The sequence below is a fragment of the Ramularia collo-cygni genome (assembly GCF_900074925.1).
Source record: "Ramularia collo-cygni strain URUG2 genome assembly, contig: RCC_scaffold25, whole genome shotgun sequence".
NCBI lineage: Eukaryota > Fungi > Ascomycota > Dothideomycetes > Mycosphaerellales > Mycosphaerellaceae > Ramularia > Ramularia collo-cygni.
This window is the reverse complement of record NW_019716279.1, coordinates 366,985-389,680: the sequence shown is the minus strand read 5'-3', so window position 1 is coordinate 389,680 and position 22,696 is coordinate 366,985. Positions and strand designations below refer to the sequence as shown.

The window sequence follows — 22,696 nt, the reverse complement described above, 5'->3', positions numbered from 1 at the left end:
TTAGGACCGGTAACTAAGTAATAACGGGACGGTAATATTATACACACATAAGCAAATAACGACGTTTATTACATGTAATTGTACGGGCAATTAAATTAATAAGCGAGGTGTGAAATTACTCCACTTAGTGGCGTTAAGCTATATTAGATCGCGTTGTTGCAGGGAAGTCGCTAAAAGACCACCGTATATGCCCCCAAACAAGCTTTGCGCTAAAGATTGTTACTCACTCGTGCCCCGCGACGTCCATCCTTTGATGATGCCCCAAACATGTGAAAGCAACACTCTCCGAAGTAGCTGCTAAAGCTGCTCGCATCAATCTCCTACCATGCCTTCGGCAGATCTCAGTCCATTGGAGACAAAGACACAACATGGGACTTTCGATGTCGTGTCAACGTACCACCGCCTGCTGGCCGAGGACTCTGACCTTACAATGCCCGTTGCTGCAATCGAAAGTCTCACTCTCGGACTCGCGAATACTCCCTCAAGCACCGTCTCGGAGACCCTCGACCTCGTAGACAAGCTCACCAAGCAACTCAAAAGCAGCATCCCAAACTCCATCTCGCTCTCAGCAGGAACGGACCTCTTCCAGCGATACCTCATCACCAGTCTTCGAGAATCAAGCGGCGCTTCAGACTTCAATCAAATACGCACCCACTTGGTACAGAACGGCGAACTCTTCGTGGAACGCGCAAAAGCGGCGAGAGCCACAATCGCAGCTTTCGGCAAGAAATTCATCAGAGATGGTAACACCATCCTCACCAATGGCGGGTCTCGCGTGGTCGGCGCACTACTCAAGAGCGCCGCAGACTCAAGCAATGAGAGTACAAGAGGCAGCATACGCTTCCGAGTCATCTACGTCGTCTCAGCCGACGGCAAAGAAACGGAAAGCACGGAGAACATTGCCGCGTTACGGGAGCGTGACATCCCAGTCGCAACAATCCCGCCTACAGCTGTCGCGTACTGCCTAGATCAAGTCACGCAGTGCTTTGTCGGTGCAGAAGGAGTGGTGGAGAACGGAGGCATCATCAGTAGATTGGGGACCTACCAATTAGCGCTGCTCGCCAAAGCTGCTGGAAAGCCATTTTACGTGGTATCGGAATCGCACAAATTCGTGCGCTTGTTTCCGCTCAATCAACAGGACCTGGGAATCGAACAAAACGTCGTGGACTTCAAGACTGCCACCGGCTCGGAGAGTGAGAAACCACCTACGGAAACTGGCAAGGAAGATGCAGACAACTCAGTCGATTACACGCCGCCGAACCTCATCAGTGGAATCATCACCGAATCTGGAGTCTTGCTGCCAAGTGCTGTCAGTGAGGAGCTCATCAAGATTTGGTTTTAGGCGATTAAAGAATTGTGGCGTGTCGCAAGCCAGCCAACGAGTGGAAACGGTTGCGAGGCTTGCGAGATGCTTGATGGGACACGAGAATTTAGAGATCTCCGAATGAAAAAAGAGAATCGAAACTTCGAAAATTAATAATTCTCGTAGGCGTTGTTTGACTCGGTCAGTGCCGCCGTTACCATGCGTGATGTCTACCACAGTCTGTCCTATCATGAGCCATCTACGACCTTGGCCTGTCAACCCTCTTCCATCATCCTTCTTCACCAAGCTCTGCAAGCTGTCTCTCCGTCTCCAACAAACGCCGCCGCATATTCTCCGCCTCTCTTTGCAGCTCTGCTCTGCGGCTGCCTTTGGAGTCACTTGAGCCTGACCCGCGATGCGGCAAAGACGGGTCTATGTTCTCATCCTCCAGCGGCGTTCCCTCATTTTGATAATGGTCCGTGTCTTCGCCATGCCCTCGATCTGTGAATGTCCTCTTTCTGCTCTCACCCGAGACCCGCCGTTGCTGAAAGGCTTCTGTGAAGTCCACTGGGATGGTACGTAGGGGAACGGTCTCATACGCTTGTGCGTAGGACTCGCCTTCGGGTCCCATATCCATGAGCGAGGGCTGTACAGAAGGTTGGTCTGAATGGCCCGAATCGCTCAAATTTTCGTTGGGATAGGGATGTTCGACGTGCTGGCCTCCTGTCGCAGGGACGACTCGTTTCCGTCTCTTGATTTCCGCCTTCTTCATCTGGACTGGCCGGTGGCTACCATGGAGCTTGTGGTAAAGACCGCATGCGTTGCAAATAGTGTGGCCTGCCTCATCCCGACGCCATAGCGGTGTGACCGTCGTCCCGCAGTTCTGACATGCCACAACGACGCTTGTTGCTGATTGAGAGGGCGGAATGTAGTTTTGTACAATGGTCTGCATGTGCTGCTGCKAAGGAGTCGGTTCAGATGGATCCGTGGTTGCCTGTCGTAGCGCAAATTGGGCTGTCTTCGAGATGCGGTTGTTGTAGGCAGGACATCCACCACAACCCTCCTTTCCACCCGTACCATTGCAACGACCACCTCCTGGACATGTTCCAGCCTGGATTTGGTCCGCCGCGACATATGTCGCACGATTAGATGGCGGCGAAGGCTGTCTGTCATGAGACTGACCATCAGCAGGCTGAGAGGTTGAGGCTGCTCCTCGCTTCATTTCCACAGGTCGCATCTGATTGCGAGCTTTGTAATAGAGACCGCATGCATTGCATATTACTGCACCTGCGGGGGATCTTCTCCACAAAGGGGTCTTGGTGGTGCCACAATTGCTGGGATCGGTCAGTTGCAGGCAGAGACACACAAAACAAAGGTGTAATAACGCACCTGCACAWCTGTCCTCCTGGTGATGGGCCGGTGGTGGGTGATGTTCGTGAGCTGGTAGCCGACTCTGCGATTGATGGTCCGGGCGAAGGTTGGGGATTTTGCTGATGCATGTTGCCACCCATATCGCTGTCACGTCCGTGTGCGGCAGCTATGAGCTGTTCTGTAGTTTGCTGCATGATCCGGGACGATTCGTCGGATAGTTGTGGATCGTACTGCGGGTACGCAGACTGTGAATGCTCGACGAGTTGCCTTGCAACTTCCAATTCCTGTTGAGACGGCTGTCGTTGGAGCAAGGCCGGAATCCTAGGGGAAAGAGGTCTCATTTTGGAATGTTCTGTAGAAGTGCTGGACATTTTGTCACCGCCACATGGGGAGTGAAGCCGCGTGGTTGTTCGGCACGTGTCGAGAGGAGAAGAGGAGAGGCGATGAAGAAAGCGAGGCGAATTGCGGAGTCTATCAGATGGCTTGAATCTGATAATAGCCCTCTGTTACACGGCGTGCGAACAGGTATGACCGTAAGCCTCTGAGTAAGCTAGTGCAGGCAGCGGATCTAGAATGGTGTCGAAAAGGTGGATGGTCTGCAGGCGCCACTGAGGAACGAAGCTGCGATTCGTTGATTTTGCGGGCTGTGAGACCGGGGAGGGTACACGATTGGAAGTAGATATCTCTGCAGCCGTCCCGTCCATGGCTTGATTCGACGTCAAACGCGTCTGTCAATCGCAAAACTAGCGAAATAGCCAATCACAGTCAAGATGATTACGACCGGGCTGAGGGTCCGAAGTTGACCAAGCTCCTTCCCTATAGTTACAGAGTTTCGGCTTCTGCGTCATGCACGTAAGCGAAATTGTTTAGCGTCCGCTATAGTTCCTAGATGTGATGTTGGCCGAGTGATGGTATTACTGCTACGACAATTGCTGCTATTGTCCTGTATTCTTCCCTCTTCTTCCTATGTACAGTATGTATACCGAGCTCTCGTATCCCTGTATAATCTACATTCCGAAGCGAGGCCGGGGAATGCAGTCTGGGGTTTGCAGGGATATCTTCCGACTCCCGGTCCAATGAGATAAATGCCAGCACCCATCCAATGGAAGTCGGATTCTTCGTTCTCCGTAGGTCTCGGTCTTACTTGGACGGATCCGTGAGGTTCATCGCTTCGATGTGACGCCCCGGTCGCTTCGATAACATCGGTCAGTCCAATTCGCACGGAGGAGAATCTACTCGTAGAACGATGTGCGTAGGAGAAGATATGCGCGGAAGGCGCTCTACGCGTTTGATGCTGTTTACCCAGATGTTTTCCTTGGGAAGACCCAGCAGTAGTCCCGTAGTACATGCAGGCATCTAGGCTAGATTCTGATAAGCTATACGCCAAGGTCATCAAGAGCTTCGACTGAAAGTCTTGGTTGATATGGCCATCAGACAAGTGATCCACATACCGTCCAAGCGAAAGCCAGATCCTCAGACACACTGTTCGTCTCTCGTTGAGATAGGGGAAGCGGTCTTCTGGTTACGTCGTAGCATGCAATGGKAGAGACAGTTGTGTTGCGTTGGCGCTATCGGCCTTTCCTCCTGGCTGATAAGGATTCGACTGATTTTGGGAGCAGGTTCATGTTYGCGAACCCAGCATTCGGCACAGATCGCCTGAATCTGGTAGTCGTGAGTCGAAGGCGTCTCTTCATGCGTTGGCGCCTCAAAATCGAGCTCTTGCCCAAACTCCCTTGGCTACGGAATTTCACTCGTAAATGCATGTGGGCTACTGCTATCAGTACAACGGAAGTGGGACCCAACAAAATCGAATGCGTCAGACTCTTGATTTCGTCGATTTCATGGGGATACTTAAGCAACGACGTCGTTGCCTCGCTCGCACGACAACAACCCCAAAACATCTCCCTAAATTCCTACGCCTGCGCTTGACAAGACGAGTCCACTACCGGCCGACTTCGCTGGTGTATTGTACAATCTGATCGAAGGATCTTGTGGCACACGCAGCGTTCCACTGTCGGAACACCACGCCGGGAGCACTACAGACACAAGCTGTTTCTCCCTGATCCGTGACAAAGTCCGTTCATTGGTGTCTCAGACCTGCTCTGCACCCCAGCCGGCATCCGATGCATCGCGCATGTTCGCTGGGGGCTCGATCGATGGGACGAATTCCAACGCAACGTATGCAATACCAATAATAGCCAAGATGGAGCCGGGCAACCACCTGTACCATTTCCCATCAACTGACAGCACCCCGATGAAGATGTAGACTGCAAGCGCAGTCAGTATATGGCCTCATTCTGTTCGCCCATATTCTCTTACAAGCTCCTCTTCCAACAAAACTGAACATGAAACTGGCGTAGCGGGAGACCTGCGGTGGGATTTGGAACTCTGCGCGAAGTGTAAGCGAATAACCTAGGGCGATGTGGATTCGAGGAGGAAATACCAAGGAGCCCCGTCGCTGTTCAGAGTTTGTATCAGCAATTGTCAAAAGGTGGAGGACTGTATGAGATATTACCTAGCCCGAAGATGAACAGGTAGATTCCGAGGATGACGGCCGCGCTGAACACAGATCAGTCTCCAGCTTTCCCACACCACGCGCATCTCCTTCTTACATGGTGAAGCCACCCGAGATGAAGCGTGTCACACCGGCGAGAATCATGAGCACGCCTGCTCCAAGGTTGACAATGCGACTGTTTTTCGAGGTTAGCATGAGCTCCAGCTCCAGCTCCAAGCTTCTGATGACAACGCATGCGTCGCGCTCGCATAGCTACTAACAAGATGTCTGAAAAATCCATCGTGTCGAAATGTGATCGCGGAATCCGATGGAGGTAGATGTAGGAGGACTTATGAGAGGTGTGATGATGGGAGGGTGTGAGAGATGGTCGTTATTGTTGCTGCCTCCATTCGCATGCGCTTGCGGCTCGTTTCTCCCCTGCAGACGTTCTTGGCGAATGACGTTGGAGGAGCCACGTTTTCTCCGTGGCCGAAGCAAGATATCCAACACTTCACATCGGACAACATCGGCGAGGCCATTGACGACCTAACTACACTGAGAAGACTATGCAGACACGATTGTTTTGCGCGAAACAATCAAGCTGCTTCTGTTGGGATGCCATGAACTAATCACTACAGCCTCGCCTTCTCGAGCAATGCTTCGTCGACCAACTTCACCACAGCGGCCGTGGCACCATACGAGGTCTGATAGCCGTAACCGCCATGACCGTAGTTGTGGACCACAGGCACCTTTCGTCCAGTAGTTCCGGCGATGACTTCCTTCTCAACTCGAATGCCGTCCTTTCGCATTGGCCTCAGCCCGACTCCATGACGAATGACGCTCAAGGCTTCAATGCCTGCACCTTCAGGTACCATATTAGGGCACAACTCAACTGCACGCTTCATGATTCGGATTGCCAGGTTAGGATCCGGTTGACTTTCCCAGTTGTTCTTCTGCAAGCATCCGCCAAGGACGCAGCCTCCGCCAGCAGCACGATGCATAACATATACAGCTTCATCGGGTCCATCGTCGGTTCCAGAAGCCGAGACCATGATGCCTGGATCGTTGCGGACAACCACTATCTGGCCGCGAGCGGGATAGAGGGTACTGTCTTCCACACCTCCAAGTCGTAGTGATGAGAGGCCGGTGCAGTTCACAATTAGGTCCGCCGATCTACCTGTATGGTGAAGCTTCGCTGCATCTGTGATATGCTCGGCAATGCCTCTCCGAATCACCGCTCCATGCTTGAGACATKGGGACGCCAGCCACGGCAAGTACAGCGCAGTGTTGATGCAGACGGACGTGAATGCGGTCCCTCCATCCATGCCCTGCGGTGTCTCTGATTTTGACAATACTCGGAACTACAATACCATTAGTCCTGCTTGTAAACGACGAATTCGAGATGCTTACATTAGGTACGACATCCTTGAACCAGGCGTCCTCTCTGATGAGCTCTTTGAACCAGTCGCCAACAGGCGTGTTTACATCCTTCGATCTTCGGTAGAGAAATGTTTCTGCGCAAGGTTAGACCTGCTTTAGTATAAAGGAACGGTTGATAGAACGATACCTTGGAAATGTACGCCGGACTCGGGAAGATCTCTCGCCAATCGCTCGAGCTCCGGCCACGTTTCTCGCTCAAAAGTCGATGTCTGCGTGCCTGCTGCGCTGAAGCTACATATCCAATCGTACACATAAGCATCTACAATCAGACTCCAACTCCTGATGAGTCTCAATCTCAAGCAGTTGCTGACTCACGGAAGGTAATTTGCTCCAGCCCATGGACTTGCGTATTCGATATCGTAGTCTCCAGGCATATGCTTTGCTACAATTGTAACTTTGTGTCCGTTCTCTACCAATCGCAATGCGGTCGTAAGACCACTGACTCCAGCGCTACGAACAAGAGAGATCAGCGGTGTCTAGCAGTATAGGGATGTCGATCTGGCTTACCCGAGAACCACGATGTTCGAAGGCATGGTTGTGGGGTTGTGTGATGATTTCGTGGAAGAGCAACGTGGACCGCTTGTGATGGAAAGATCTGCGACTTTTTCAAGATGCGATGTGAGCCCTTTGTTTTTCGTATCGACAAGCACGCCCTACTGCTTACAAGAAAGTGGTCGTTCTGGGCAGTCGGAATTCTAGCGAGCGTTGCAGGGCGCGGCGGACTAGGTACATCATTTGGCCGACACCGCTACTGCTGATAGGCGAGCATCGTGATGGCAAACAATCTACACAGCAAATCCTAATGGCAAACATTCCACAAAGCACATACTTATAGCAAACATCCAGACTTGAGAATGGTCACAGGGTGTACACCACGCAATCAGTACTAAAGAAAGATGAGGACGTAGTGGTGTTCGTTGCTTCTTATCTGCCTCCAACAAGCAAGGTCTGTAGAGCAACAATGGTCGGCCTGTCCTCAGATCGAGCTTCTCGCCCTCTATCATCCAATCTAATTGTACAACCATGCTTTCAGAAACTACCACATGTTGGTGGATACTGGACAGCCTCCTTAATCTGCTTCTTGAAAGCATCGACATCGATCTCGAGAATGTAATCCACAAGCTGCAACGTCTGCACCCGCGGTGCAAGTTCTTTCTGGTAAGCATGGATATTGCCATAAGTTGGTGATCCATAGCTTGTATCCACATCCAGATAGAATTGAGTAGAGTTCTTGACGATCGATGGGTCGACCATGACGGCGGCCGCCGTCTCATCCCAGAATGGAAACTCGGTTCCGTAGTGTTTGTGCATCAACTCCGAATACGGATTCTTCACTTCGTAGATCTCGTCCAGAAATTCTTGGGTAGAAATCAATGTGTTCGCGACGTTGCCATTGATGGTTATTTTCGGGAATGGAGAAGTCAGAACAATCTTTGAGCTCTCCGGATCCATTTTCAGATTGATATCGCTTTGAAAGTCGGCCAGTCTCGTGGAACCGGTCGTTTGCAGCAGATTACCATCTAAGTAGCCCCCCATGATGACCAAACCCTTGGTATTCTTTGCAAAATTGGGATCGATGCGTGCAGCAAGGGCGATGTTCGTCAAGGCGCCGGCGGAGTAGATGGTGACTTCTCCAGGATACTTCCGGACTTGCTGCACCATGAATTCGGCAGCAGAGATGTCGGATGCGAAGGTGTTGTTTGGATATCCCTCCTTGAATGCTGACTTGGAAATGCGGTTGGGATCTCCACTCGTTGGATTGTTTCCCAAAGCTTCCTTGGTCTGGTTCTCGGGAGCAAAGGCTCCCTCCCACGGAAGACGTCCATGAACGTCTGCCCATGCTCGGTAGAGGCCAGGAGTGTTCAGGAGCGGGTAGTTCGCCCCTCGATATACGGGGATACATTCAAGATCCCCCACTTCCAGAATCGCGAGTGCGTGAAGTCCACACTGTAATGCCCAGGAATCGGACGTATCGGAGACCAGGCCCAAGACATCCCAATTTGCCTTTAGCGCTTGAAGGAATGGAACGAATCCAACGGAGTTCCAGTCGTTGTCAAAGATAACCTTTGGCCTTGGGATTGTTCCGTTGACGTTGCCATCCTGGTGTGTTGAAGCTGGTACCGCAGAGACAATAGTTGCCGACAAGGCAAGCAGGAGCGATGACAGCATAGCGAAGGTGTAACTAAGATACAACGCGGGTAGAAACCAGTAACCGGGAGGATAGCTCTGGTTACATATGCACCGTCGATAGCTTTAGTGATCGATTTGCCCACCTTTTGGGGTTGGTAAAACTCTTACCTTTCGGCAGGGTCCGGCGTCGCCATATCGAAGGCATCCATCACCACACTGCATGAGCGATCCTTGCCCTATCGGATGCCGATTTTTCGCCGTTGTATATGCCCAATGCGCTGATTATTGCAGTGCTATGACATGCCGCTACGACATGACTCGTGTGTTCGTCAGGGTGTCCGTCAGAGACGGGGATCTCTCGAGGATAGAATCCAAGGCTGAGCGGCAGAAAAGATGTTGTCATACCGCAGGATCGGGAGATCGTCAAAAGCTCAAAGGGGTTCAGATTCAGAAGAACTCCTCTCTTCTTCACAGTAATAAAGCAATCGTGACATTCCAAGACCGACGGTATACTAAGGTAGCTAGGACCATCAACAATGCAACGAGGATAACCCGAGAAATTCCTGACAACTTATCAGCGAAGCAGACACGCTATGCCATGTTGAAGCACATCATCGTGATTTCTACTCTGGTCGCCGTCCTTGCGGTGTTGTATCCACATGTTACAACATCGCGCTTCCTAGGCTTTGGAGCGTATATGACAGGCGGCGGAGGAGGTGCGTCGACATACGACACAGTCCTGGCATGCCATGCTTATCTCAATACCTCTTCTCCGGCATCTTTCAAGGTCAAGCTTGATTGTTTTGGACCAGCGACCGGAATTGTGTTCAAGGGAATTGCATCATTTCTTGCCGGAGGCGAAATGGAGAAGCTCGCTATTGGCGCCTTGGAGCTGTGGCTCAGTCAACGAGGGAAAAGTTGAAAGGTGGAAGAAGCCTTCAATATGAAAGATCAAAGGCATCGAACTGCAGCTTTCAAGATTGCATGGTTCATATTCGATCTCTCGTTGGCGTGACCAAAACTACCGCCTTTTATCGGGTGTCAGTCACACGACTACCTCGAGGCCTAAATCACTCCCTTGACGCAGTGGCTTAGCGTGTCGTTCTTATATTTGTCCTTCGGGACTGATATGGTTTATCCTTTCAGGTTATGCGAAAGTCGCGAGTTCGAAGTAAGTTTGTTTACTTCTCTCAACTTTAGTTGAGATTGATCTCGTGCGTTGTACTAACAACTTTCGTTAGTCTCGCAGGGAGTATCGATTCTTTTTGCCTTATTTCGTTCACCGTTCTTTGACATTACTGTTACGTGCTCTGTAAAGAGTCGTTTCGTTTTGTCGTTCACTTGCTTGCTGTATTTCATGTTGCTAGCGCAGTAAAATTAATCGCTTCGAAAGACAGACATTTTACACACTCGCCCTCCTGCCGGGCCTCAAAATTTTCAAGCTCGCTTGCAAACCACGTCTTAGCTTCCATGAATCGTTGTCATCATTCTCAGTGACCTTTACAGCGTCACATCCGATGACTCGCATCCTGGCCAAAATGTCGTTTGGAGCCTTCCATCTTAAGTTGTTCAAGTAACAATACGCAACGAAAGCAAAAACTCTTTCCTCCTCACTTCTAACCTCCCTTGCTATTCTCAAAAGACTCATGTCAAGCTCGTGTGTCCATGGCGCGGTGCTGTACTCATACCCTCTGCAATTTGCCGAAAGCTGGCACAATTTCTTCCGCAATACCCGTCTACTCTTGCGGGGTCGACCGCGAGGGAGGAATGTAAAGAGGAACATTTGCTTGATGTGATCGATCAAGAAATCCCGCTCTGCGGGGGAATAGATGAGCCACTGCAGTAGCCAGATGTTCTCTTCCTCGTTGAAGTCGAGTTTGCGGCTATGAGCCCAGAATATGTCTTCGATGGCGAGGATTACTGGTAGGGAGGTGCCATGGTGACTGAAGACCGAAAGAATATGCTGGGCCACAGCATGGAGAAGGGCGTCGGGTTTTGTGTCGACGCTGAGGACAATTTTCTCGTACGCGTTGTTGCCATACCGACTTTCTTGATATCGCCATTTGTTGATGAAGACGAGTCCTGCTTCGAGAATGCCTTCGTCGCCGTCGGCCAGGAGGGAGTTGAGCATGTGGATCAGGTGTCGCATATAGTCCTTCGCGAGGATGTATTCGCCTTGCTCATCGTTTGTGTCGAAATTGCCGACTGTGATCTTTTGCCAAACCGCAAGACGCTGGGCTTTCCAGCAGCGAGACCAGTGTTTCTTTAGGGCGCCTTCCACCAGCTCTTTGCAAAGATAGCAGAAACCAGAAAAACGATATCGCCAGGGCGACATGCTATTGCTTTCGGATCGCTCCATGTTGTGTTAAACGAAGGATACGAGAAATATGGGAGGTTCAAGCACTTTGAAGGACTGCTCCATCTCAGGAATGATGTGTTGGAGAGTGGAGCATGCACCTTCTTCCCATCATCAGCCAGCGCTTGCTTGAGTTTGGCAATCACTACAGCAATCGCAATCGCAGCATTGTCCTGCGTTTCACGAAGAAAGAGCAACCAGGTTGAGGGCGTTTAGCATGTTGATCAAGATCATCTCGTCGCATGTAGGCTTCGTGCATCGTGTGTACAATTGAGCATTGCAAGCCGAAGACACAGTCGCGCCCAGACTTCGAGTAGCGGTCGTGATGTTGCGCAGTAGATGCTGCGGTGTCCAGGATATCATGTCAATGAACATCAGGAAGCGGTTCACGATACCGCCCGTATGTAACACCAGGCATCCTGCATGAGACTCATGACGATGGGACCAAAGCACGTACAACCCCACCAAAGCAGATTCTTTTGTCGGCTCGATGCTGGCTCAGCTTTTCAGAGCCTCCAAACGCCCTCTCATTTGAGCCAACATTTCCTCCTGATCTTCCTCCTCCTCCTGTTGCGGCTGTGCTTGGATGGGTCCCACAGGCTCCGAGGGTACCTGTGCGGCAGGAGTCTGCACTCTATCGCGTAACACTTCCCCGAGAATCTTGTCCACTTCCGACTCTGCCTCGTCGTCTTCCCCTTCCAATAGATCCTGATTTGGCATGGAGTCACCGACCATCTCCTCGATGATGCCTGCCTTGACCAGCTCCTGGCTCAATTCCCTCATCGTTCCCGTAAGCTCCGGCATTCGCACCAGCGTATTGACGTCTTTCATGATTCCCACCGAGTTCTTCATGCTGACCTCGATTTTCCTCATGCCAAAAGCCTCGTTGACCTGCATTTCCACCGAAGCCAGGGTGGCTTTGGAGGTCGTAAGCCGCTGTTGCTGGCGCCGGACGCGGAGAAGTTCGCGCGCGAAAATGCGGGTTTCTTTCGAGGCTTGCGCGGCTTGTGAAGGATTCCTTTGCGCTCGTTTTGAGGCGGCGACTATCATGCCACGGGTCTTGGATTCGAGAGCCTTGAGCGATCCGAGATCACGATCTAGCTTGCGCACGTTGGAGCGCATCAGGCTCTTGCACTTGCGTTGCTGCTCCTCGGGAGTGGGCCCGAACATGAATCTGCGCACATTATCCATGATGATGCTGCTGGTGGCGGTGGCGATGATGGTGGTGATTAGGAGAGGTCATGCAGTTTAGGAGGGAGATTGAAGGAGGGGTGTTTTGGGTGCTGGCATGTGACGAAGGCAGTAGGTTGGGAAGTGACGTCGGAAGGCAGTGGCTTCTTCCAATTCCAGCCTGAGCTTCGTCAAGGTGGAGTCTGAATTCGAAGGAACGGGCGGTGCCAATTCATCACTTGCCGCAAACACCACAACTCACCATCTCGAAGCGCCGGTATGTTCGCCCTCAGTCGCAGCGGTGATCCAATGGCAGGTTCGCCGTTGAGTTGCTGCCCAAGGATTGCCTCACAGCGACCTGGTGGCAGTGTGCATCGCCCATTGCGCCGCTGCTTCTACATCCTTCGAAGACCTTCCACATGAAGCTGATCGTTTAACAAACAGCACTCCGAGTTGAACTTTCTCCGTCCAACAAACACAATTCCTCTAATATCAACTCCACACCCTGTATACTCACACACAACACCGCAATCATGAGCGCTCAACCAAAGGATACCACCGTCAGTCGTCCCCTCCAACACCGCCCCCGCATTGGCTCGAAAATCCAACTAACAGCTCCATCACAGGACGCCAAGGAGTTTCACAGCAAGACCATCACTCCCGAAGTGACCTGGGCACAACGCTCATCCGCCAGCGAGCCTGAAAAGAACCACATCTTCCTCACCATTTCAGTCCCCGACGTCGACCCAAAGAAGAYCAAGCTCGATGTCCAGCCCGGCAAGCTGAGCTTCACCGGCTACTCCGAGTCCAAGAAGGCAGACTACGCCGTCACCCTCGAATTCTACGCCGACATCGACCCATCCGCCTCCAAGACCCACCACTCGCCGCGTGCTGTGGAGTTTGTGCTGCAGAAGAAGGAGCTTGGTGAGGCCTACTGGCCGCGTCTGCTCAAGGATGCGAAGAAAGTGCACTTCCTGAAGACCGACTTTGACAGAGTGAGTAGAAAAGAGAGGAAATCATCGAATTGTGTGRTGCTAACAATTTCTTCAGTGGGTCGATGAGGACGAGCAGGACGAGGCTCCAGAGGACGACGACTACATGTCTCGCATGGGAGGCATGGGAGGCATGGGAGCTGGAGGCATGGGTGGCATGGGCGGAATGGGAGGTGACGGTGGCTTCGGCGGAATTGATTTCAGCAAACTCGGCGGCGCAGGAGGTATGGCTGGTATGGAAGGCCTTGGAGGCATGGGAGATGACGATGACGATGATGACGACGACGACGAGATGCCAGAGCTGGAGGGTGAGGGCAACGCCGCCGCTGGCGCAACCTCAAGCAAGAAGATCGAGGAGGTCGAGTAGGCCTGTCCGTCGCATTCTATGTATGCATTGCAAGGGGTTTGGCAAGCAGGAGTTGGCGATCGCCCGAAATGAATCATGAGCAGGATGTACATGGATAACGATTGCGCATGGGCGCGTGGTTTTGTCTTGCGATCTTTCTGCAGGACAGCGAGCGTGGCTGTTGTTTGCATGCATCGCAGGCTATGGCCTAATTGGTGTCTCGTGGAATCTGAATCAAGAGATCTTCAGGAGCACCGTAGTAGAGATGAAAAAGGAGCAACTTCGGAAGCATCCCGTTTCAGTCAAGTCACTGTAGGTCCTGAAAGACTCTTGGAGCATCCACTGTCCACGGATCTTCAGTCAAGCAAACGCTGAGTGTCCCCCGGAAGCGATCATATCAGCCTTCCCGCCATTGTATCAAGGATGAACGAAACATCAGTTCATCACATTTCAATCGCAGATTCTTGGCCTGTTCGTACGAGTTGGCATATTCTGCGGGAAATGGATCTTGACATACGTGTTTGCATAGAAGATGGCAGGCAATTCCAACGGCACCCACCGGACCCCTCTCCGCGTACACTTTCATCTGAAAGTCGTGATTTCGTGACACTTTCACGTTTTGAACATGACGTCTTTGCGCCTTGTGCTCATCATCGATACGCAATATTTTATGAAAAACATGGGACACTTTCCCTGAATAATTGAACTCCATTCATCATGTTCAAACGAAACCTCATTGAAAGAGCTACTTTGAACACCTCAAGGCTCATTAAGAAACCTCAACCAGCTCTGAATTGTATCCGTTGTATAGCAAGCTATTCTCAAACTTCAACGCGACCAAGACAGCCGACTGCTCGTGAAAGAAGACCGTTATCAATCCAGAGATCCTCTTTCCAATACCAACTCTCGAACATGGCCACTTCTTCACCAACGTCAATTGCAATCGTCGGTGCTGCTGGAGCCGTTGGAAGCACAATCGCATACAATCTTCTCCTCAACCCCATAGCAGGAAAGATCATACTGAGCGACCCAAACACTGAAGTCCTACAAGGTCAAGCCGATGATCTTCGCGATGCAATCCTTCAAAGCGATACCACAAGCACGCGAATACACGTAGCGCATGACTCCAAAGATGCTGGACAGGCCGATATCATCATCATTTCAGCTGGGGCTGCACAAAAGAAGGGAGAGAGCAGGACGGATTTGGTGGGGAAAAATGCAAAGATTCTGAAGTCTGTGGCTGAAGGGTTGGGCTCGGTGAAGAAGGAGGCTATTGTGCTGGTCGTTGCCAATCCGGTGGATACAATGACTTACTTTGCGAAGCAATTTATTGATTTGCCCGCTGGGCAGATCTTTGGCGCTGGAACTTTTCTTGATTCTGCGAGACTGAAGGGAAAAATTGCGGAACAAGTAGGCGTATCGCAGWGCAATGTAGAGGCTTTCGTGCTGGGCGAGCATGGTGAGACTCAGGTCGTTGCATGGTCTGCGGTATCGGTTGGAGGTGTGGCTCTCGATCGCATTTCTGAAAAGATTGATCGGAAGAAGGTGGAAGAAGAGACGAAGAACAAGGCTGGCGAAATCATCGAGGCCAAAGGGACGACGAACTTTGGCATTGGATCTGTGACGGCCAGCATCTGCAAGGCGATATTGTTCGATCAGAAAGTCATCAGACCGGTCAGCCATTGGCAGGAGGATCTCGGCGTGTGCTTGAGCTTACCGGCGGTCTTGGGAAGAAAAGGCCTAGAGAGGACGGTCACTCTACCTCTGAGCGATGAGGAGAAGAATGATGTGCAGAAAAGTGCAAAGAGCTTGAGGGAAGTTAATGAGGAAGCGAAGAAGGCGCTCGAATCGTAGAACGGTGCCAGGATAGAATGATGAAAGCCAATTGTGACTTCAATTTGCTCCTTGTCCGCTTTGTGCTTCTGATAGTGAGTCGTGGTTGAGAATGAATGTTGAGAAGACGTTGGTGAGGTATACTCTGCCGATGTCAATATGCTTCGGCGCGTGCGCGATGCTCGATGGAACTGAATGATCCCATGACATTCCTGAACGTGAGAGAGGTTCGATTGAAGCCTACACTGGCGTATGGGGCGTTGTGAGGAATTCATTCAATAGTTGGGTTGATGTCGCCGAGAGACAAGAAGAGAGTTCTGAACGTCGAGCTGACATTTGACAACGAACGCTAAAGTTGGCTAGCATCACCTTGAAGTACTCTCACTCATCAACAACATTGTGTCAGAAGAACCAACCATGGCAGACTCTGACTCCGACGACTCATTCCACTCTCTTCACGAAGAGAAAGAGGAATCAAAACCACAATCCGAACGATTCACTCCCGAAGAAGAGGCATCACTGCTCACAGCCTCCAACGAGCTCAAAACCACCGGCAACCAACAATTCGGCTCAGCATCCTACAGTTCCGCAATACAAACCTACGATCGCGCTCTCGCCCAAYGTCCCAATTACCTCGACTACGAACTCGCCGTCCTCCGCTCCAACATCGCAGCCTGCCATCTCCAGCTCTCGGAATGGAAAGAAGCCATCGCCAGTGCTGAGAAAGGCATAGAGGGACTAGACCGTCTGGAACCTCTCCCAAAACCAAAACCAACACCACAAACTACAGCAGACGGCAAGCTAGTACAAGAACAAGAAGGAGAAGAAGCAGGCACAATCGAAGAAGTCACAGACGAAGAAGCAACTCGTATAGAGACTCTGCGCTCTTCCAAATATACTCTAGACCAAATCCGCAAACTCCAAACGAAATTACTCCTCCGCCGTGCAAAAGCCAACACGAATCTCTCCACCTGGTCCTCTCTTCAAGCAGCAGATGAAGATTACAGAATGCTACTCTCTCCCCCAATGGAGCCGTGTCTGTCACCCACGGATAAGAAGACCATTGTGCAAGCCGCACAGGCTTTGGCGCCGAGACTGAATGCTGCAAAGGATAAGGAAATGGCGGAGATGATGGGGAAGTTGAAGGGACTGGGAAACAGTATCCTCAAGCCCTTTGGATTGAGTACGGAGAATTTCAAGTTTGAGCAGCAGGCGGGTGGTGGGTACGCCATGAACTTCGACCAGAATGCTGGGAAGAAGTGATGAGACCGAGGGATTCATTACAAGGATCTATCTTTTCACGTGCGGTTTGATTTCCATTAACGAGCACCGATCTGATTCGACTCGGCCTTTCGACGCATCACCCTTGGCAAGCCTGGACCATGAGTGAGGCACCGCAACGGAAAATACGTGTGTCRACTGAATGAGGGTAGAATGGGCTCGGATTTGAGCTATTAGCGTTGCTTCTCTACATTCGCAACATACTGCCATCAATGTGAGAACATCTAGGRAGGCGTTTCGCCGCGACCGAATGGATCTCGAAACAGCAACTAAGCGGGCCTTATACCTCTTCGCTCGCAGTCGAGGGCGGTGCCGAAGGAGGCGCTGACCCCGGCGTGCTCTGCACTGCATGAGGAATGGCTTTCCTCCCATTCGCCTTGTAGTACAACACCACATCTCCACCTCCTCTCCAAATATGTGACCGGATTGAGGCAAGAGTCATGTTTGGAGGAACGCGCTGTCGAGATCATCAGCGAAAGCGTCAACAAATCACAATCGCAACACGACTTACCTGATTCTGACACCACAACTCGAGATACTCTTCCACCCTCAGCGCGCCCTCTTCCTTCTCTTTCGCCCCAGGTTCAATGCGTTCCGCCACATACGCCATAATTTTCTTTGCCCTCAGCATACGATTCGCATTCAATCGGTTATTCCCCTCGGACGCGATACTCGGGAGAACATTCCCCCAAGGCTCCAGAAGAAAGGAGATCTTCACGACGTCCTTCGACACGATATGGTTTTTGAGCAATACGTCTCCCAACCACATTGGTGCTGCTTTCTCCACAAGATCGCACATTTCTGCCAGTTGGCCGACGGTACCTTCGAATAGATCTGCGACTCCGCCTGCTTCGGGACGATCTTCTTGGATGATGATCGTGGTGTTGAGAGGTGGTCTCAAAACTGGGGTGTCGGCTGGTAATGAGGGAGTGATGGCACTTGGGAGTTCCACTGCTTTTGCTTCCACTGGAAGGCCGTTTTCATGCGCTTGCTGTTGTTGAGTCTGCTCTTGGAGTGATTCTTCGTAGGCCATGCGGATCTTCCGGACCGTGCCAAGGAGTGTGTCCTCCACGACGCGACTGTTGCTCGTCTTGCTCGAGCGTGAGTCGCTCTCGGTTTCATGAATCTCCTTCTCCTCGGTAATGGCGGGCTTGTCGTTTGTCTGAGTGCGACCAATCTTCTTCATTCCGCTAAAGGACATACCCATGCGGAACTTCTTACCGAAAAGTCCCTCCTTGCCAGGGGTGTTTGCTTCCTTTGGCGGGCCCTCAGTTGTAGGCGTTTGCGGTTCTTGGACCTCTCCCGGTGTCGTTGCAGCCTGCGATGTGCCTGCTGGGGTGGTGAGATCCGCGCTTGGTACACGAGGCGTGGAGAAGTAATCGGCAATCTGMCCGCCCGTCTGTCGCTGCGACTGCGACGAAATCGTTTGCTCCAATGCAGCACCATCTTCTCCTGGCGAGCCCACAGTTGCAGGTGTCATCCTTGGGCTTGAGATGCCCGGCGTTGCTAGACCGATGTTTAGACCTGGGGTTGCGGGTACTCTTGCTGTTCCGTTGACGCCTGGAATGAGTGTTGTGGTCGATTGCCCGGCCGAGGAGTTCGCATGCCATCCATTCATCTGTGATCTGGGCATTTCTATGCTTGAAGGCGCATTCTCCCGCTGGAACGTCTGTCTTTCGTGCGTATCGAGTAGCTTCTTTCGAAAGTCTTCGTCTCGGCGAATCTCCTCCGAAATGAGATTGTCAAATAAATAGCGAAGTACCCATCTTCCAAGGTTGATGCGCTGGTCTTCTCGAAATTCAATGTTCTCTTCGAGCTCCAACTCATCCGCGTACATCTCGGCGTCGAAACACGTATTCTCCTCGAGGGTGACAGTAACACTTCCAGTCCTCGTGTCAACTGTACACCAATTCGAGACAGTGCTAGCCGTCGTGACTTCGTCCTTGACGTCTTCCAAATGTCGTTTTCCATACGAACGAATTGGCACGCATTTGAGTAGATCCCACATTACAACTTCGCCCGCAGTGTCGATTGTCAGAACTCGTTTCCGGTCGTTCAGCATTACGTGCTTGATGAGACCGTTCTGGCCTTCAATAGAGTAATCGGGCTCATCTCGAACCGGACAGATGATGGATGCGTCGAGAGGCAAACTCTCCAAAGGTCCCCGTCGAGCACTTGGGGGACTTGATTCCGTTTCGGACAAGATTGGGGTCGGAAACCATGCAGTATTGCTTAGACGAAGCATGTGCTTGAGGGGAATCTTTCGTTTCCCGCCCGCGCCTGTCGCAATGATTGGAGGAGCTTGCGGATGCTCGTTCTGACTGGTCGCACTTGGGAGCCTCATCTTCGCAGRGCTACGTCTGCGGGTATTGTAGTCTTCCGGAATGTCAATCTCGGCATTGTCAGTGTTGACATCACGCCAGCGATTTATACTGGGTCTGCTGGTCGCTGTCCATATGCAATCTCCAGCAGCAACCACTTTATGCACCCCCTCATGCTCCTGACAGATGGCCACTGAAAGCCCTTCGTCAAGTTCTATAGTATTCCTCGTATCGGTCTTGGCCACCAATCCATTCTTGTCGCTGGAGTAGACCACAGACAAATCAGGATCTGTGGAGAACAGTGACCAAACGCTGGCATCGTGCATGGTCAGGGTGTACATGCATCGTCCCGCAATAGTGCTCCAAACCTTTACAGTCTGGTCACTGCTTGCAGTCACAATGGTCGTCCCGTCCTGACTGACCAATATGTCTCTCACATTATCTGTATGACCCACAAGCTTCGTTATGCGCCGACCACTTCGACAGTCCCACACTCGAACAGTCTTCTCGGGTCCACCACTTGCTAAAAGGGAGTCGGTAGCTGCCAGCGCATACACACTGCCCTTTTCCCGCATCTGCATCGTTGCTGCTTCCTCATCACCGCCGTCAATGCTCAGCTTTTGTCCAGCACCACTCAAATCCCACAGATTGATTTTACGATCCAGTCCACCACTGGCTACCCAGTCACATGTCGTGTTCGGCACAGCGAGCGTTTTGACATAATCGTTGTGCACGCCAATGGTTTGAGGGGGCTGCCCGTCTGTCGCTGATGGTCGCCATACTTTGACGGTGACATCCGAAGATGCCGAGACGAGCACTTGATTGTTTTGCGCCAGGGCGATATCGTTGATCCAATGTGTATGTGCTTGCACCTGCTGCCGATATGTCGTAGCCGTCGCGGCGGGAAGCTTCGCGTCATGGTCGGAGGTCACAGAATGTTGGAGATCTCGATTCAGATCCCAGGCGCATATGACTCCATYGCGACCTCCAGAGTATAGCAGTGATTTGGCGCTGTCTACGGCCAGTCCATTCACGCCGAGCCGGTGGCCTCCAGCAGCCGAGTTCGGGAGTGGAAGCACATATGAGATGCGGTGCTTCGCTTTACGGGCCATTGATTGCAAGTGCTGGAGYGGGACTGTGCGTATAGCTCATGTGCGGTAAGCAATGCGGTATGAATGTCGTGTAGCAACCCCGGCCGGACTATGCGGCCCTGTTGCTGCGCCGTAATGGATTCGATGATTTGAAGTGTTTACACGGTATGACTGGTCATGTCGCGCTGTCGATATGCTCGGAGGAGTTGTAGCTATGCGATGTAGAGAGTTGATTAGACACGAGAACAAGCAGAGATACTGAATACCAGACGTCTTCGCTTCGGCGTTGGCTCGATTCGAGCTTCGAGAGATCGGCGAACGAGAGGTGACGTGTGGGCGGACCCCGTGTGACCGGCAGGTGCGACCGGAACCTTATCCCGCCCACGTGTACGAGCGCCAAACGTCTTGGCCCCCCGCGACGCCTTCGATTGCTTCTACGCGACTTCTTCTCGTGGAGAGAAGGGAGACTGTACAGAATCATCGGCATAGGCACCAATGCACATCATAGGGGCCAAGCGCTGATGAATATGACCTGGAGCTCCAGTCCTCGTTGGTTCAGGAGCTTTGATTCTGTACGAGTTGATCGAAGCACTGTGTGGTCATCAAGGTATGGTATTCGAATAGGGGCTTTCCCTACTCCCGTCTAGAAGGTTTGACGGCAACAGTATTGCTAGTAACCCTCAACAATCCCTGCATAACAAAACTCGCCCCAATACTTGCGAAAAGGATCGCAATCATCACCCAATTACTTCCCACATACGCCGGCGACCTCTTCACGTCTTCCGGCCAGCCCGAATATAGCGCGTAATTCGTCACCACACTTCCTAGATTCCCTAAACCAGAAACGAGAGCGCAAGCAGCCGCAACGCCAATCTCTCCGTGTCGCGGCTGGAAAATCTCGGCCGTCCAGGTCATTGTGATGGGGACTGTGGGACCGAGCCCGAAGCCTACTATGAGAAGGCCCACATAGCGACCCCATCTTGCTGAGTCGGAGCTTCCGGCGTAGGTGGAGATGAGAAGGCCTGCTATTTGGAGGGCTGTAGGGATGCTGAACCAGATGGCTCGTTGTTTGTGAAAGTGGTCGCTTATAGGGGTTATTGCTAGGATGCCGAAGAGGTCGCATATCCTGTTTCATAGTCAGTCGAATGTGGTTCGGCATCAGATTGGAAATACTCACCATATTGGAGCATACAACAGACTCAATTCAACGCCAGTGAACGAAGGATTGATAGATCTCAAGATCACAGTGCCGTAGCTTTGGACTCCATTCCCGACGCCAACCACACCAAAATACATGACTAGCAAAGGCCAGAACCGCCAGTCCAGCAAGACTGCCAGAAGATCCCGTAATGTCCATTCGGTATTATGATAGGCCTGGCTGAGGTCCTTGTAATGCAGAACAGCATCATCACCAGACAATGCCGGCTTCGGTTTCAGTAGCCATTTGTTCCACCAACTGGGTTTCCGTTCCTGGCCTGGAGGAAGAGGTCGATCGGGCAGCCACCAAATCAGACTGAACCCAAACACCAAAGTAACAAGACCCCACAACAAGAACATCCATTGGAATCCAACAAGTCCACCATCACCATCCATCTTCTGAAATCCCGCACTCACCAATCCCACAACAGCAGCAGAAAGTTGCGAGGCAGTAAAATACCACCCAACCCTCTTCGCCATTCTCCTCGTAGGATAGAACAAGGTGAGATAAAGAGACATACCAGGCYACATGCCGGCCTCAACAGCACCAAGCAAAAGTCTCAGGACATAATACCCAGCAGCATCATGCATCCCCACCATCGCAGTCCCAATGATTCCCACACTAATCACAATCCTAGCCAGCCAGACCGAAGGCGAGAGTTTCGACATGGCCAAATTGGAAGGCACTTCAAAGACTACGTAGGAGACATAGAACAGAGCCAGACCTGTGGAGACTTGATGTGGTGAGAGATTGAGCTTCGCTCCGAGATTATGTCCTTCGGGGATGTTCATCGTTTGGGCCAGTCCGACATTTGATCGTACGGCTGAGCAGAGGAAGTAGAGGAGCCAGAACGGGGGAATGATCCGTCGATCGAGTTTGCGGTAGACTTTCCGCATCCTCTGCACGGAATCGTGGTCTTCAACATCGTGGTCGATGGAATCAGTTTCCTGGCGTGGCTCGGCGGCGTTGGATTCACGAAGGCCTTTGTGAATCTCCGGACTCTCTTCCACTGTAGCCATGACTCTGGGAGATGGCTTGCTGGTGTCTCAACAAATTTACAGAAGACATGATGAGTCCGTAAGTGGCTTGCGAGATGTATAGTAGCACGAATTTGCAGATCGTGGAAGGTTTGATTCTCGGCCCTTTTGGCTCGGCAAGCCGATGTCGGCGAGGGATTCACTTACTGTATACTACATGCCTCCCTCTTTGAACTGGGACGTCGAGAAAATGTGATGAGACGATTCATGATGATCATCACTCTACGTTCCATTCATCTAATCATAGCTCTTTCGCTACTCTGCGAATGCCCTGGCGTTGTCGTTACGCAACACCTCGCTAGACCGTCAAGTATAGCAACCAATGCGAGAAAA

The 22,696-nt window shown here is 51.7% G+C and overlaps 11 protein-coding genes; 3 read left to right on the top strand and 8 right to left on the bottom strand.

Annotated features, from left to right (window-relative positions):
- Window positions 1-325: 325 nt before the first annotated feature.
- Window positions 326-1,342, top strand: RCC_10976 (related to translation initiation factor 2B, alpha subunit (eIF-2Balpha/GCN3); the record flags this gene model as incomplete). The annotated part of the gene is made up of 1 exon (XM_023776202.1): window positions 326-1,342. One exon carries the CDS (start codon window positions 326-328, stop codon window positions 1,340-1,342), a length of 1,017 nt encoding a protein of 338 aa, XP_023631970.1.
- Window positions 1,343-1,592: 250 nt separating this feature from the next.
- RCC_10975 (uncharacterized protein) lies at window positions 1,593-3,015 on the bottom strand (the record flags this gene model as incomplete). XM_023776201.1 has 2 exons in its annotated part: window positions 1,593-2,637; window positions 2,693-3,015. The coding sequence occupies 2 exons, from the start codon at window positions 3,013-3,015 to the stop codon at window positions 1,593-1,595; spliced, it is 1,368 nt and encodes a 455-aa protein (XP_023631969.1).
- Window positions 3,016-4,765: 1,750 nt separating this feature from the next.
- Window positions 4,766-5,469, bottom strand: RCC_10974 (probable TVP15 Tlg2-Vesicle Protein; the record flags this gene model as incomplete). XM_023776200.1 has 6 exons in its annotated part: window positions 4,766-4,941; window positions 4,994-5,062; window positions 5,118-5,132; window positions 5,190-5,233; window positions 5,287-5,364; window positions 5,450-5,469. The coding sequence occupies 6 exons, from the start codon at window positions 5,467-5,469 to the stop codon at window positions 4,766-4,768; spliced, it is 402 nt and encodes a 133-aa protein (XP_023631968.1).
- A 331-nt stretch (window positions 5,470-5,800) lies between these two features.
- RCC_10973 (probable D-amino-acid oxidase) lies at window positions 5,801-7,141 on the bottom strand (the record flags this gene model as incomplete). XM_023776199.1 has 5 exons in its annotated part: window positions 5,801-6,529; window positions 6,579-6,682; window positions 6,736-6,839; window positions 6,924-7,058; window positions 7,116-7,141. The coding sequence occupies 5 exons, from the start codon at window positions 7,139-7,141 to the stop codon at window positions 5,801-5,803; spliced, it is 1,098 nt and encodes a 365-aa protein (XP_023631967.1).
- Window positions 7,142-7,637: 496 nt separating this feature from the next.
- Window positions 7,638-8,777, bottom strand: RCC_10972 (related to inosine-uridine preferring nucleoside hydrolase; the record flags this gene model as incomplete). Its single annotated transcript, XM_023776198.1, has 1 exon — window positions 7,638-8,777. The coding sequence occupies one exon, from the start codon at window positions 8,775-8,777 to the stop codon at window positions 7,638-7,640; it is 1,140 nt and encodes a 379-aa protein (XP_023631966.1).
- A 1,363-nt stretch (window positions 8,778-10,140) lies between these two features.
- RCC_10971 (uncharacterized protein) lies at window positions 10,141-11,097 on the bottom strand (the record flags this gene model as incomplete). The annotated part of the gene is made up of 1 exon (XM_023776197.1): window positions 10,141-11,097. The coding sequence occupies one exon, from the start codon at window positions 11,095-11,097 to the stop codon at window positions 10,141-10,143; it is 957 nt and encodes a 318-aa protein (XP_023631965.1).
- A 495-nt stretch (window positions 11,098-11,592) lies between these two features.
- Window positions 11,593-12,285, bottom strand: RCC_10970 (related to endosomal Vps protein complex subunit; the record flags this gene model as incomplete). Its single annotated transcript, XM_023776196.1, has 1 exon — window positions 11,593-12,285. One exon carries the CDS (start codon window positions 12,283-12,285, stop codon window positions 11,593-11,595), a length of 693 nt encoding a protein of 230 aa, XP_023631964.1.
- Window positions 12,286-14,514: 2,229 nt separating this feature from the next.
- Window positions 14,515-15,456, top strand: RCC_10969 (related to L-lactate dehydrogenase A; the record flags this gene model as incomplete). Its single annotated transcript, XM_023776195.1, has 1 exon — window positions 14,515-15,456. One exon carries the CDS (start codon window positions 14,515-14,517, stop codon window positions 15,454-15,456), a length of 942 nt encoding a protein of 313 aa, XP_023631963.1.
- A 396-nt stretch (window positions 15,457-15,852) lies between these two features.
- RCC_10968 (related to tetratricopeptide repeat protein 1 (TTC1)) lies at window positions 15,853-16,698 on the top strand (the record flags this gene model as incomplete). The annotated part of the gene is made up of 1 exon (XM_023776194.1): window positions 15,853-16,698. One exon carries the CDS (start codon window positions 15,853-15,855, stop codon window positions 16,696-16,698), a length of 846 nt encoding a protein of 281 aa, XP_023631962.1.
- Window positions 16,699-16,996: 298 nt separating this feature from the next.
- RCC_10967 (related to WD repeat-containing protein 48) lies at window positions 16,997-20,149 on the bottom strand (the record flags this gene model as incomplete). XM_023776193.1 has 2 exons in its annotated part: window positions 16,997-17,173; window positions 17,228-20,149. The coding sequence occupies 2 exons, from the start codon at window positions 20,147-20,149 to the stop codon at window positions 16,997-16,999; spliced, it is 3,099 nt and encodes a 1,032-aa protein (XP_023631961.1).
- A 612-nt stretch (window positions 20,150-20,761) lies between these two features.
- Window positions 20,762-22,345, bottom strand: RCC_10966 (related to putative tartrate transporter; the record flags this gene model as incomplete). XM_023776192.1 has 2 exons in its annotated part: window positions 20,762-21,254; window positions 21,306-22,345. 2 exons carry the CDS (start codon window positions 22,343-22,345, stop codon window positions 20,762-20,764), a joined length of 1,533 nt encoding a protein of 510 aa, XP_023631960.1.
- Between the last annotated feature and the right edge of the window lie 351 nt (window positions 22,346-22,696).